This window comes from Ailuropoda melanoleuca, unplaced genomic scaffold, assembly GCF_002007445.2.
Source record: "Ailuropoda melanoleuca isolate Jingjing unplaced genomic scaffold, ASM200744v2 unplaced-scaffold9496, whole genome shotgun sequence".
Lineage (NCBI taxonomy): Eukaryota > Metazoa > Chordata > Mammalia > Carnivora > Ursidae > Ailuropoda > Ailuropoda melanoleuca.
The window spans coordinates 358319-373417 of NW_023254987.1; the positions used below are offsets into that span (position 1 = coordinate 358319).

At 40.3% G+C, this 15099-nt stretch overlaps 1 protein-coding gene across 1 annotated transcript; it reads left to right on the plus strand.

Annotated features, from left to right (window-relative positions):
* Positions 1–6213: 6213 nt before the first annotated feature.
* On the plus strand, positions 6214–14037 carry TBX22 (T-box transcription factor 22). Its single transcript, XM_002930505.1, has 8 exons — positions 6214–6394; positions 7008–7194; positions 7901–8002; positions 9387–9561; positions 10443–10607; positions 10979–11043; positions 11424–11509; positions 13418–14037. Exons 1-8 carry the CDS (start codon positions 6214–6216, stop codon positions 14035–14037), a joined length of 1581 nt encoding a protein of 526 aa, XP_002930551.1.
* Positions 14038–15099: the final 1062 nt, after the last annotated feature.

Sequence of the window (15099 nt, forward strand, 5' to 3'; positions counted from 1 at the left end):
AAGTCTTAATTCACAAGCCTATTTATACCTATTAAGAAAATATTGGTATTTTTATTAAATAATTACAAATCGATTTCTATTTCCTTAAAGTAGTTTCAGATTTCATCCTCTGTAGGAACTCTAATGAACCATATATCCTTTAAAGCACATCTATATCCTCTGTATTTATATCTATCAATTTATCTATCTCTCTTGAATAGATTTGATTTGTGTTAACCACAAATTCCTTTTCCCTTCAAGTGATAAATTCTGCATTTCTGGTTTTAACTTTTTTTGAGTAATTCAAAATCAACACTTCACTGTAAATATTGTCCAATTATTAAACTTTTTAAAAAAATTACTCTTCTTTCTAATGTGGGTACTTATGAGTCCCAGGGCCTTCCTCCCTGCATGTTCCATGTGGGTTGAAAATCTCTTATAAAGGTTTATGGGTGTTATGGTTAAAACAAAAAGAATACTCAAAAGAGACTCCCAGCTGTGGAAAATGAATTACTGACATAAGTGTATCTCTCGCATGCCCCCAGTACTTGATAGTCCAGTGCTTCAGCAGCTGAACTCATTGTGAAGCTGGTTCTGTGGCTTGCAATAACTTTTCTCTCAGATAAAAATAAACAGGAATTAACTACCCCTTATTCCAGTACACACGAGGGAGAACTGAGCTTCATTTCTCCCAGTAATTTCATTGGATAGATGCTGAAATATGAATGGGAAAAGTTTAGATTACAAAATAAAAATTCCTGTATGACTAAGTTATATGTGTGTAATAAATATTGAGGAATAAGCTTATCCTAAGAAAGGAACTCATGTCCCAAAATATGGTATTTATTTGAATTAAAATATCACATCATATAGTGGATAGTCTGAAATACTAGAATGGACATTGCAACAAAATCTTGTGCCTTATTTTTCCAGAAACCTGATTTAAAAAAAAAAAAAAACTACTAAGCAGAACCTTCCCTTGCTACACAAGGTAATTTCCTGCTTTTTAGCAATAAAATGAGCAATCATTTAAAAGCAAGAAAATGTCCATAATGTCCATTAGACACTAATGGAAGTGGTACATTGTGAGTAACACTCTAAATTTAACAAATGAACTCTTGACTTCGCTGTTTTCTGAACCATGTTGTTTAGCTAAGAACATACAATAGATAAAAAAGTATATCTTCTGAATAAGAAGGGATTAGAAAATGCATTAATATCACCCCTCTTCCCTTGAATGACTACAGAAAGAAACAAATGCTCTGAAGATGTGGCCAAGATCACATCCAGACCTGGCTGTTTTTCAGTCCAAGTGCTTCGTACAGCGTCCTTGCATGTTGTGCTTCATTCTGCCCCTGCAGGTTAAGGATAGTGTTTTTCCCAGCCCCCCATGGTAAGTAGTGGGTAATTGATTATTGAACCAAACCATTCAGCAGCATTCAGGCTGTAATTAACCCTTTGCCATACTATCTGAGATCCTCAGATGCTTAAAGTCATACCCAATTGCTTGATTGCCTGAAAATTGTTTTCCCATGGATGAACTGGACATGTTCTCCCCACCACCCCATTCTACCACCACCACCATTAGCACTTCACATTTGTACAGAAGGCACTGAAACTAACAGGCCACAAGAAATATTTTATTGTCAAATTCCAGTACTGAGATGCTATCAGTTCATTCAAGTTCCATCCTATTTTTAACAGAGCTGGATTGACTTCAAAGTTCTTTGAACAAACACGTCAGAGGAGAACAGGAGAACCTTTCTAAACAGATACAAATGTCATTAATTAGGATGCAGTCTGCAAAACAATCCAGGGGTGCGTGATTTCTTATTTCTTTTCTTTTTTTAATAATTTTTATTATGTTATGTTAGTCACCACACAGTATATACTTAGTTTTTGATGTAGTGTTCCATGATTCATTATTTGCGTATAACACCCAGTGCACCATGCAATATGTGCCCTCCTTAATACCCATCACCAGCCTATCCCAGTCCCCCAACCCCCTCCCCTCTGAAACCCTCAATTTGTTTCCCAGAGTCCATAGTCTCTCATGGTTCATTCCCCCTTCCGATTACCCCCCCTTCATTCTTCCCTTCCCTCTCCTACTGATCTTTCTGCTATTTCCTAATTCCATAAATGAGTGAAACCACAAACTAATTGTCTTTCTCTGCTCCACTTATTTCACTCAGCATAATCTCCTCCACTCCCATCCATGTTGCTGCAAATGTTGGGTAATCATTCTTTCTGATGGCTGAGTAATATTCCATTGTATATATGGACCACAGCTTCTTAATCCAGTCATCTGTTGAAGGGCATCTCGGCGCCTTCCACAATTTAGCTATTGTGGACAATGCTGCTATGAACATTGGGGTGCACATGGCCCTTCTCTTCACTATGTCTGTATCTTTGGGGTAAATACCCAGTAGTGCAATTGCTGGATCATAGGGTAGCTCTATTTTTAACTTTTGAAGGGACCTCCACACTGTTTTGCAAAGTGGCTGTACCAACTTGCATTCCCACCAACAGTGTAAGAGGGGTCCCCTTTCTCCACATCCTTTCCAACATTTGTTGTTTCTGCCTTGTCAATTTTTGCCATTTTAACTGGTGTAAGATGGTATCTCAATGTGGTTTTGACTTGAATTTCCCTGTTGGCTAATGATGTAGAAAATTTTTTCATGTGTCTGTTAGCCATTTGTAGATCTTCATTGGAAAAATGTCTGTTCATATTTTCTGCCCATTTTTTGATTTGATTATTTGTTTCTCAAGTATTCAGTTTGAGAAGTTCTTTGTAGATCTTGGATACCAGTCTTTTATCTGTAGTGTCGTTTGCAAATATCTTCTTCCATTCCATGGGCTGCCCCTTAGTTTTTTTTGACTGTTTCCTTCGCTGTGCAGAAGTTTTTTATCTTGATGAAGTCCCACAAGCTCATTTTATCTTTTGTTTCTCTTGTCTTTGGAGATGTGTCATGAAAAAAGTTGCTGTGGCCAATGTCAAAGAAGTTGTAGCCTAAGTTCTCCTCTATGATTTTGATGGATTCCTGTCTCACATCGAGGTCTTTCGTTCAACATAGTACTAGAAGTCCTTGCAACAGCAATCAGACAACAAAAAGGGATAAAAGGTATCCAAATTGGCAAAGAAGAAGTCAAACTGTCTCTCTTCGCAGATGACATGATACTTTATATGGAAAACCCAAAAGGATCCACCCCCAAATTACTAGAAGTTATAGAGCAATTCAGTAATGTGGCAGGATACAAAATCAAAGCTCAGAAATCAGTTGCATATCTATACACGAACAATGAGACTAAAGAAAGAGAAATTAGGGAATCCATTCCATTTACAATACCACCAAAAATCATACGTTATTCGGAACTAACTTAACCAGAGAGGTAAAGGATCTATATTCTAGAAACTACAGATCACCCTTGAAAGACATTGAAGAAGACACAAAAAGATGGAAAAATATTCCATGCTCATGGATAGGAAGAATAAATGTAGTTAAAATGTCTATGTTACCCAGAGCAATCTATACTTTCAATGCCATCCCAATCAAAATAACAATGACATTTTTCAAAGAGCTGGAACAAACAGCCCTTAAATTTATGTGGAACCAGAAAAGGCCCTGAATCACCAATGAATTGTTGAAAAGGAAAACAAAGCTGGGGGCATCGCGTTGCCTGATTTGAATCTATGCTACAAAGCTGTGATCACAAAGACAGCATGGTACTGGCCCAAAAACAGACNACTGGCCCAAAAACAGACACATAGACCAATGGAACAGAATAGAGAATCCAGAAATGGACCCTTGGCTCTTTGGGCAACTAATCTTTGACAAAGCAGGAAAAAACATACAGTGATTTCTTATTTCTGTTGAAAAGTGGATGACCAAATCCCATGCATACAGGCAGACATCTCATTTCTGCATGCATAGCCATGCTCCTTGGAAGTGGTAAGCAACTCTCTTCCTGACACATAAAAAAACGTGTGCTTACCTGTTTTAAAGAAAAGTAAAACCCAACCCAGAAATATATTCCACCAGACACAGATTATTTGAGCCCTACATTTTTTTTATTTTTAATGATTTTTTTTATTATATTATGTTAATCACCATACAGTACATCCCCGGATTCCGATGTAAAGTTCGATGCTTCATTAGTTGCGTATAACACCCAGTGCACCATGCAATACGTGCCCTCCTTACTACCCATCACCAGTCTATCCCATTCCCCCACCCCCTCCCCTCTGAAGTCTTCAGTTTGTTTCTCATAGTCCATAGTCTCTCATGTTTCATTCCCCCTTCTGATTACCCCCCTTTTCTTTATCCCTTTCTTCCCCTACCGATCCTCCTAGTTCTTATGTTCCATAGATGAGAGAAATCATATGATAATTGTCTTTCTCTGCTTGACTTATTTCACTTAGCATTATCTCCTCCAGTGCCGTCCATGTTGCAGCAAATGTTGAGAATTCGTTCTTTCTGATAGCTGAGTAATATTCCATTGTATATATGGACCACAGCTTCTTAATCCAGTCATCTGTTGAAGGGCATCTCGGCTCCTTCCATGATTTGGCTATTGTGGACAATGCAGCTATGAACATTGGGGTGCATATGGCCCTTCTCTTTACTACGTCTGTATCTTTGGGGTAAACACCCAGTAGTGCAATGGCTGGGTCATAGGGTAGTTCAATTTTTAACTTTTTAAGGGACCTCCACACTGTTTTCCAGAGTGGCTGTACCAACTTGCATTCCCACCAACAATGTAGGAGGGATCCCCTTTCTCCACATCCTCTCCAACAATTGTTGTTTCTTGCCTTGTCTATCTTTGCCATTCTAACTGGCGTAAGGTGGTATCTCAGTGTGGTTTTGATTTGAATTTCCCTGATGGCTAATGATTTTGAACATTTTTTCATGTGTCTGTTAGCCATTTGTATGTCTTCATTGGAAAAGTGTCTGTTCATATCTTCTGCCCATTTTATGATTTGTTTATTTGTTTCTCGTGTATTGAGTTTGAGAAGTTCTTTGTAGATCTTGGATACCAGTCCTTTATCTGTAGTGTCCTTGCAAATATATTCTCCCATTCCGTGGAGAGCCCTACATTTTGAGGATGCTGCATTTTTGGGAACGAAGTTCAGGTTGGTGCTTTGCTGGTGGCCCTGGAGTCCTAAGTTGTCTTTGATGATTAAGCCATAAGAGTAAGAAGAGGTTGTGTATAGGAATATTGGGCTCCAGTCGAGGCAGGACTTGAAGGCCCAGGTTTACTCTGAGCATTGATAGTGGGAATCCGGGAATCTCCTGACCATGCTGGCCCTTGCCTCCCCACCTGGATAGATAGGATAGACTAGCACATGGCGCACTCAATTTGAGACCCAGACTCTAGAACAAACTTGTCCAGAAAGCTTGCACTCCTCTACTTTTCCACAGTGCACTTGCTGCAAAGCAAAGACCCAGATACACTTCTCTGAATCTGGTTAAATAATATTTGGACTTTGGTGGGAAAAGTGGCCTTTTATGAGCAATTATTTCGCATATCTTTGAGTTTCACGATTCAATGTAAAGCAGTAAATGTGTGTATCCCTCTTCCTGAGCCTCTTTCCTGCCACCTCCAACCCTCTTTCCACTGCTACCCCCACCCCCACCCCTACCTCTAACAGTCAGATGCCGAAGTGTCACTCATGATGGTTTTGGTTATTTGTGTGTTTGTTTTTTATATATCTTAACAGTTTCCAAAACAAAGGGTAGACACTGTGACCTGCCTGGTATTCACTAAGCAAGATGCAACAGTATCTCCCAATCCAAGCGACCTGAGCAGCTATTGGAGGCAGGTCGGCTCCCTGAAAGGCCTGGGCTTGCCAATCTCTGTGCTCTGCCAGGTCCTGGAATCAGCGATTTGAGGACTGATGGTCTGCACATGTCCACTGGGAGGGAGGAAACCACAAAGGGAAGGTGGACTAGACTCCAGAGGACTTTGGATACAGTTTGATCTTCCTCTACTTTCATTCTGTCTATTCAAAGAAAAAAAATACTTTTATGTAAATTATACACACACACTTTTTTTTCTTTGAATATAGATCCAGAAATTGTTTTTCTAATTTGGGGTTTTTCCTGCTTTCCCTCCCTGCCCTGTCCCCTGCGCCCTCCCTCCCTCCCTGCCCTGTCCCCTGCGCCCTCCCTCCCCCTCCCTAACCCAGCTCAGGTTGAAACTTTGCATTGCACATTCCCTTCACCCCCTCCGGGGATGGCTCTGAGCTCTCGGGCGCTTGCCTTCTCCGTGGAAGCCTTGGTACAGAGACCCGGGAAAAGAAAATTGCAAGACCCAAGAGAGGAGATGCAGCCTGAGTTGCTGGAGAGAGAGGGAGGAGAGGTGGAGGAGGAGGAGAGAAGGAGCAGAGCCACAGGGAAGAAGAGCCAGCAGCCCGGTAAGTATTCCTACTGCAGCCCCAAAGCCCTGAGCCTGCTACCGGAGTATGCTGACCTGCAAGTCTCAGCGCCACTCCCCAGGCTGAGAGAGGGCTGCTAGCCCTACACTAGGATATTTGGTCCAGCTGGATGACCACGTTTGGGGCCACGGGGACACCTCGGTCACTTGGCTACAGAGGAAGCTTCAGAGCCTCTAAGTTCAGTCCCTATTGCTGTGGTTCATTTACAGTGAAGGGGAGCTTCCCTATATGTTTGTGAAGAAGTTAGACTCTTGAACCTCCCCAAGCTGTGAGAGCCAGAGGGTAGCTATTTCTCCGGGTAGGAAGCAGGCAGGCACTTAGATTCAGAGGGGATTCAGCCTCAGGGTCCAAAAGTCCCGAGAGAGTAAGGATGGGGAAATTTGAAGAAGGAGGGCGCCTTCCCCAGGACAGGACCTGGGTCCCTTTCTCCCCATGGCGGGGGGGCCACAGTGGGTGTTGTGGGGAACTTGAGTATCTGCCTCCAAGGTTCCCAGGGAAGAAACCAGGCCAGTCTGCTCCAAGACAGGCATCAGGGAAAAGGGGACACAGGAACTGCAAACCTTTCTCAAACTCTTGGTGTCTCTGTGTCAAGCAGAAAAACGACCCAAGACTGAGCCCTCAGCAACCACTTTCTCAGGCTGTAGCGGCAGCGACAGTGATGACAACAGCTGCAAAAATCTGGAAGAGAAAGATGGTATCCAAGTGGAGCTTCAAGGATCTGAACTGTGGAAGAGATTTCATGACATTGGGACTGAGATGATCATTACCAAAGCTGGCAGGTTTGGCTTTGCCCAGGCTGTTCAAAGAATGCACACAGTAGGAGCTCATAAGATGTGGTGCCTCCAGTTTTATACTCTGTGTCTGTTCTTACCCCTCCACAGGTATTAGAAAGTCACTGCCTCTCAATAAATCTCACTGTTAGTGGCTCAGCTTTTCTTTCCTGTAGGCAGTGACTTCAAGAAATCCTCCTTAAAGCCTCACAGTTGTCAGTGGATGATATCCCATCTAGCAGGTCCACAGCCTACAATCCAAAGCTAGCCTGGGGCAATTTGAGGTGGGCTTTTTCTGCTTTCACCTTTTGCTTTGGTGCAGCATCACATCAGCTGGGTAATTTTTTTTTTGCATGAATCTTCTTAATCCCAGTCTTTCCCCATCTGCCTCACAGAAAGTACCACTGAAAACTCAGGGGCTAGGCACAATTTTTTTCTCTACTTTCTCTTACATAGCTTTTTATTAATGGTGGTGGTGGGGAGTGGGGTAGACAAAGTCTTGTGGTAAGAATATTCTGCTCCACTCAGCAATCCTGACCTGTTCAATCAAGCATACAACCAACAATCTTTCTTCATGTCGCAAATACCATTCCTTGAATCCATCCTAGAATGGGGAAGGCATTGTGAATATCCTCACTTTTCATTTGTCCTCCACCCCATCCCACTCCAAATGTCTCTAAAAGCACTAGGTCAGTGACTATTTTCTTTCCCACAGGCGGATGTTTCCCTCTGTTCGAGTCAAAGTGAAAGGGCTGGACCCAAGGAAGCAGTACTATGTGGCCATCGACGTGGTGCCAGTAGATTCCAAACGTTATAGGTAAGCAGGCCCAAGGAGGGTACACTAGGACAAGTCTGGGAATGGGGATTCAGATTTATGGAACCTGAGAATGCTATATTGAAAGCTCTACCATGGGGGGTGGAATTGCTCTGCTATGGACTTTGGGAGTTGAATATTCACATTCGAATGAAGGTTCAGACTGAGAAGAGCAGCCTTGCTTCTCTTTCCTCTCATTCCTGGAGCAGGTGCCAGTTGGTGATTCAAGGTACTCCAAACCCTTTGCCTACCCACTGCTTTGGCCTTGGCTGTGCCAGCTGCAGAGGGTATGGACTCAGGCAGCTAGAAGGGAAGTTGTTTGAAGGAATTTAGGGAGAAATGACTGTGCTTCTGGGAATGCACTGGGCTCTGGGCTGTGCTACTTGGGCATCAGGGTCCTGAAGTGATGTCCTGATTTACCATCTAAAATAATTTAGCAGTGATTGCATTTAGGTCTATCATTTCTTCCTTCTTTAGCTTTTCTCGAAGCAGCGGCCAGGTCCTAGAAATTACAAATAACCTTTCTTTTTGAAGCAGGCTCTCTACTTAGAGCAGGCTAATAGTAGTCGAATTGATCTAAAACCAAGAGGTCTTTCAGTGCTAGCATCCCAGGCACATGTCTATGCCAGCACTTTGGCTTAGAGGCTATGGGGGTTGTGCAGGAGCCGCACTTACTCGGGCTGTGAGTGTTCCATTGAAGTGGTTGTCTAGCCTTTCTAAGAGAGAGCCTGTATCATGCCCAGTGCTGGATTTGAGGGGCAAAAAGAAAGCGCAGCTCAAGAGCCTACTGGAGCTGCAGCTTGTAAATAGAACAAGTTGTTTGCTTCTTGCATTTGAGCTGGCTTGGGAATGCAATGCACAAATGAGTGGTTGAAATTGGAAACAGGGTGAAAATCAGACCTGAGTTCTCATGGGCTAGAGTTTCAGGTGGCATTCTGATGTGAAGCCTTTTTAGTGAAAAGGCTTTGAGGGTCACTGGTGGAGGTGGAGGTGGGTTGGACAGACACCCTCCATACCTTTTGGTTTTCTCTCTGACTCTGATGCTTCTACCTAGAGGTGTGAGGATTTTTAGACTGTCTCTGTGCAGCAAATTGGGTTAGATCAATCTCTGTTGCTGTTTCTATGAGGAAATACAAACCAGTCTCTGAAATCCCATGATGTTATACTCACCTTGGAACTTCATTGCATTTTAATGACATATGTTTGCATACGGTTTGCTTTTTGTCCCTGAATGCCCTTTGGAAATCCAGTTGGATCTTCTACTGGTTGCCTTTGGGATTAACAGGCAAACCTTGGCCAATGCCATTAGGATTGGATCCAGCAGCCTTTCTCCCATGCACCTGGCTTTGGCCCATTGCGCCTAAAGCCACACTCTGTGCCTTTTTAGGTATGTGTACCACAGCTCACAGTGGATGGTAGCTGGAAATACAGACCACTCATGCATCACTCCCAGGTTCTATGTTCACCCGGACTCGCCCTGCTCTGGAGAGACCTGGATGCGGCAGATCATCAGCTTTGATCGCTTGAAACTCACCAACAATGAGATGGATGACAAAGGTCATGTAAGTGTTTGAAATCCTTTGTCCTGAGGAGGGGATGGAGTTGCCAAGCCATCATCAGCCTGCATATCACCCTGGAGAGGTGTAGGATGCTTCTCCCAGATGGTCTTTAAGAACTGTTCAAGTTCTGGGCTTGTGACCAAAGTAGCTCCTGTGACCTTTGTTTGGCATCTGAGAGTGCTGGGGGTTGGGAATAGTGAGTGAAGGTAGTTTGAAGACCTAATGAGATTTGTTTAAGCCATAATGCCTGGTCTGGGAGTGTGGAAAGGAATGCACTTTGTGGAGCTCTCTTGCATCTCAGCCTCCAGGGCAATCACTGTGGGCTCTGACTGCCTTCTCCTAGATGAGCACTTTCTGTCTGGCATGGTATGACAGAAATCTCCTCCACAATGCGCCTTTATGAAAGAGGTTATTTTCAGGTTACCAGGATCTTGGGTCTTATTCCCATATGCATCCCACCCCTACCACGCCTGGCCTGACCCTGTGCCAGCCACAAAAAAAAGAGAAGGAGGCCCCCAGGAATAGGAGGTGGGGTATGTCAGGTGGCTTCCCTTCAGTTACCATAAGCCCAGGGAACTTATAGCAGGCAGTCAGATGTTAGTGATACATGGGGACATCACATGGTCACCCATACTTGGAAGCAGGAAAGGGCCTCATCTGGAAATGTAATCACTGCTGCCTGGTGCTGCTGTGGTGCTCCTATCTGGAAACCTCTTAGCCCTGAGCATGTCTGTCCAGAACAAAATGTCACAGAAGAGTCCTTGTGTGTGTCTAACCTAGCCTCACTTTAGCATGTGGGCATGTTGAGGGTGCCAATGAGAGGAAACCAGGGTTGCAGAGGGGAAACCACTTCCTAGGCAAACATTTGATGATTTCTCCTCCAGATCATTCTGCAGTCCATGCATAAATACAAGCCCCGTGTGCATGTGATGGAACAGGACAGCAAGGTTGACCTGTCCAGGATTCAGTCCCTACCCACTGAAGGGGTTAAAACATTCTTCTTTAAAGAAACTGAGTTCACCACAGTGACAGCTTACCAAAACCAGCAGGTAAGGATAACTTGGTCCCAGGAAAGCGGGGCTGGCCCCAGAGGGACTTTCTGGATGTAGGCAAGCTGCACTATATGGATTGAATTTTCCACAATTAAAAAAATATCATAGTCGTATTGCATTGGCTTCAAGGCAAGTTTGATTATGAATTGTGTGTATCTTGTATCAGAAAGGAGAGCAGAAAAAAAATGCCAAGGGAAAAAAAGGAGGTAACCATTCCAAATTCAACTTAGCAATACGCTTATATTAATTGAGTGTGCCACATTACACATTGAAGTGTTTTGTGGTTGTTGTAACCATTAAAAGAAAAGGTGACAGTGTTATTACTGAGGGCACTGACTTTATCTCTTTCACTTTTTTTGAATCCATAGATTACCAAACTGAAAATAGACAGGAATCCTTTTGCAAAAGGATTTAGAGATCCTGGAAGAAACAGGTAAGCAACATAGCAATCATATCTAATATTAATATAGGCTTTTTCACAAGTATTATAGATAAGAAAACCATGGCTCAGAGACCCCGAGGCCCTAAGTTTTGTAACTAGTAGACAGTAGGAAAAGAATGTAGTTTTTTGTCTCTAAAATCTTGCCTCCTCCTTTTCCCTCCCAACCCACTTTTAAGATATTGCTTATTCTAGATCCCTGGGGTCTTTATTCGGGGAATAATTACTGTGAATTTTATTCAGCAGTCTAGGTACAAAAGAAAAATATTTCAGATATTGACCCCTAAAACCTATAATAAAATAACTTAAAAGTTAACGTAAATCATTTTCAGGAATTGAATTCTGGACTTGCTGAAAGTGAATCTATTTTTCAGGGGTGTATTGGATGGGCTTTTAGAGATCTACCCATGGAGGCCTTCTCTCACTCTGGATTTTAAAACTTTTGGTGCAGACACACAAGGTAAGAAAAGTTTTATTAATGTTTACTTTTAAATGTTAATGAAGTAACAACAGTCAGAACCTCTGTAGCAAAAACTACACAAGGGGAGAAGTTCATGCCAGAAAATGTGGGTTTACAAGAAAGTGCGTTTATATTTATCTTGATGAGGAAGTAAAAGGCAAAAAGAGGGGGGAACTGGCATGGAGGAAAAGAAGAGAGCCATGGTAATGGTGGATTTATTGACTTCAGTCTTCTTAAGTTATATATCCTGAGATCTCGAGATCTCACCTGGATTATTCAGCATCTCACTATCTCACATTCTTTACAATCTGCCTGTGGTACATTTGTGAGATTATTTGCAAATATATTAGATATTGAAATAAATATGCTTTTCATAAACTTTCAGCACATGTTAAAATGACATCCATTGAATTTTACCATCACTTAATTCTAATTCTCCTTTTACTGTAAATAGGGAAAATAAATGTTGAAAACAAAACTAAGTTATCACAATTAGTTTAATTGCCACAGCATTAAAAATGTTTGCAAGATATTTGTTCTCATGTAATGCATTATATGATTAAACAATATTAATAATAATTAGTAAATGCAAGCTTTCTTGTGGAAGAATGTATACCTTCATGTCTCGGTGTTTAATAATAAATAAAAGAGTATTTGCAAACAACATAGAATTATTTTACCGCTTTTGTCTTTATTCCATTAAAGTTGCTTGTCTTTGAACATTAATGCAAGTTTATAATAGTGGAGAAAATCATCATTATAGTTAGGTTGAATTTTACATGATACCATAACATTGAAAACAGATCAAGTCTAATCATTTGGTAAAATATTTCACTGGATTGATTGTATTAATTTGGTTTACAAAGTTGCATAGAAAAATATGAACACTTTAAATAATAGCATCTAGGCAGCATGCTTTTAAAACATCCAAGCCAACATGAAGTGCACTGAAACAAAACAAAACAAAAAAACTAAAGATGATCATTAATTGATAATTTAAAATACACAGTTTTCTTAATTATTTAAATGTCCAGATTGCTCTCAAATTGCAAAAAAGGGGTACCATTTTTGTAAATAACTTTAAAATGTTTAATTGTAAAAGATGTTTGCCATCTTGTTAATAAAGAATTAGGCTATGCCAACACAAAATAGTTAAGAAAAACAACAGCAACACCAAAAAAAAAAGAAAGAAAAGAAAGAAAAAAGGAAAGAAAAGAAAAAGAAACCCACAAAAAAACTTGATCAAGTTTAGCCAATAACAAGATTTTTAAAATTCAAACACAAAAATAAGGTGAAAAATCTAGATTTTCCTGAACCTTATAATTATCCTTAACTTTAGTAGATGCTAGGCAAACATAAAGGATCACCTGACAACAGTACTATGAACTTTTCATTTTTATTTTGATATTTGTAAAAAAAATTGTCTTTAACAAATGCGCTTCGTTATTTTAGTTTATAAAGACTTTTTCATGTGTTCCAATATTTTTATCAGACTGAAGCTTTCTATAGAATCCCAACCAATTTGTTCAATTTAATCAAATACTCATTTTTGTAAATTTTTTAAAGTTTAAAAACTTTTTTTTTAATTTGTAAGATATAATTGGCTCTGGTACTATTTATTTGGGCATCTTTTCTAATTCTTTGGATAAATGTCCAAGTGCCTAGCACAGCTGTTGGGCATGGTGAGCGCTTAATAGATGTTACATAACGGTAGTGCTAAAAGTAACAGTGGTAGCAGTAAAGGTATCGTTTTCAACTTTGGTCAGAGGAATGAACATATTCTTTCCAAAAGAAGTTAAAAGAACTGTGAACTTGCAGAAAAGAACGAAGCAGAATGTTTATGGTCATTAGTACTCAATCATTAGGAACATCAAATTCATTGTTCATTGACTGGGTTATCATTCGCAGGTGAAAGCAGTGGCTCATCTCCAGTGACCTCTAGTGGAGGGATTCCCTCTCCTTTGAACTCCTTGCTTTTTCCACCCTGCTCTCTGCCTACGTTTCACTTACCTGCAAGCTCCCTTGGAATGCCCTGTCCAGAGGTGTATCTGCACAATATCAACCTGCCCCTTTGCTACAAGATTTGCCCAACTAATTTTTGGCGAAAGCATCCTCTTGTCTTGCCTTCTCCTGAAAGACTAGCAAGCAGCAACAGTTCTCAGTGTTTAGCCCCACTAATGATGGAAGTTTCTATGTTATCTTCTCTGGGGATTGACAATTCAAAAAACGGTTCATTTGAAGACTTAAGTGAGCAGTGTCTACAGGCACCTAATTCTTCCAATCAAATGTTGTATGGACTACAGGCACCTGGAAGTATTTTATCACCAAACCCCATTGCCCGGGAAGCAATTGGTTGTTCTTTCCATCCTTCCTATGGTTTTTATAGGTACAACTTCTCAGTGCCATCTAGACTGGTAAATGCTGCCAACCATCTCAAAGTCAAAATGAATGACAACAGCCAAGTTTCTTTTAGAGAAGGCAAATGCACTCATGCTCATTGGTACCCAACAATTAATCATTGTCTTTAATGGAATAATCACATTCCTAAAACAATTACACATAAGCATGTATTTTCTTTATTTGTAGCCAAAGAAAGGTCAAGAGCTGTTGGGTTTTAAAAGCTTTGTTATCAGAGGTATTTCTTTGTTATGCATTTAAAGTGCCTTATCAGATGTTCATAAGAAGTTGCTATAGATCAAATATGACCTGTAACTATCTCTGATTACAGTGGTCTTGGGCCTCAAAATAAGATAGTTAATAAATATTATTTGATGAGATAGGCTATGGGTGAAAAGTGAGTCCAGGTGAAGCCTTTAATTATAGTGAAGTCAGTTTACCATGTCAACTGCCTCTTACTTATTGACAATGACCAAAAGAAGTTGGATTTAATTGCTGTGAAAGAAGTGAAACAATTTTAGTTTTGCCTATGAATATTATATTCATTGTAATTCTCTAGTAATTGTAGAAAAAATAGTTTATTTGCCTTATACTTTTTATACTTTACTGTTGAAGAAGCTATTAATCTCAGTTCTAAGGTAAAAATAAGGACACAGATTTTCAAATATTAATTGTTGTAGCCTAAAGTTCATTTAATCCTGAAGGAACACAAAGATTAAATGAAAAACAAAATATTCTAAGTAAATTTGATCTTTCATTTCCTTTTATATTTTGGATCATTCCCAGGTGAAACTTATTTACTTATTCCTTTAACTGTTTTGTACAGTTTACAAAAACAAATTGTTGTAGTTCCCCTAAAAGACTAATACATTATTATTTGAAGGGAGATAATATATTTGAGTCCATAAATATGAAAATATCATTACATTGGTACAGTGTAATTCCACTCCTGTGAGTCAGTCACGGTAAATTGGACTAGACAAAAGGTAGCATAAATGAGATTTTATTTTATGAAGTTGAAATCTTTCCTTTCACCTGGTCCCAAATTTTCTGAAAAAAAATTGTTAAGCATAACCTACATATAACTTGTATACCTTTAAGATAAATCAAATTTAAATGTTTATGCCACTAGCTCTACAATTTATTAAGCCAAGTTGCTTCACATCACAATGGCATAGCTTGACTTTTCTCAA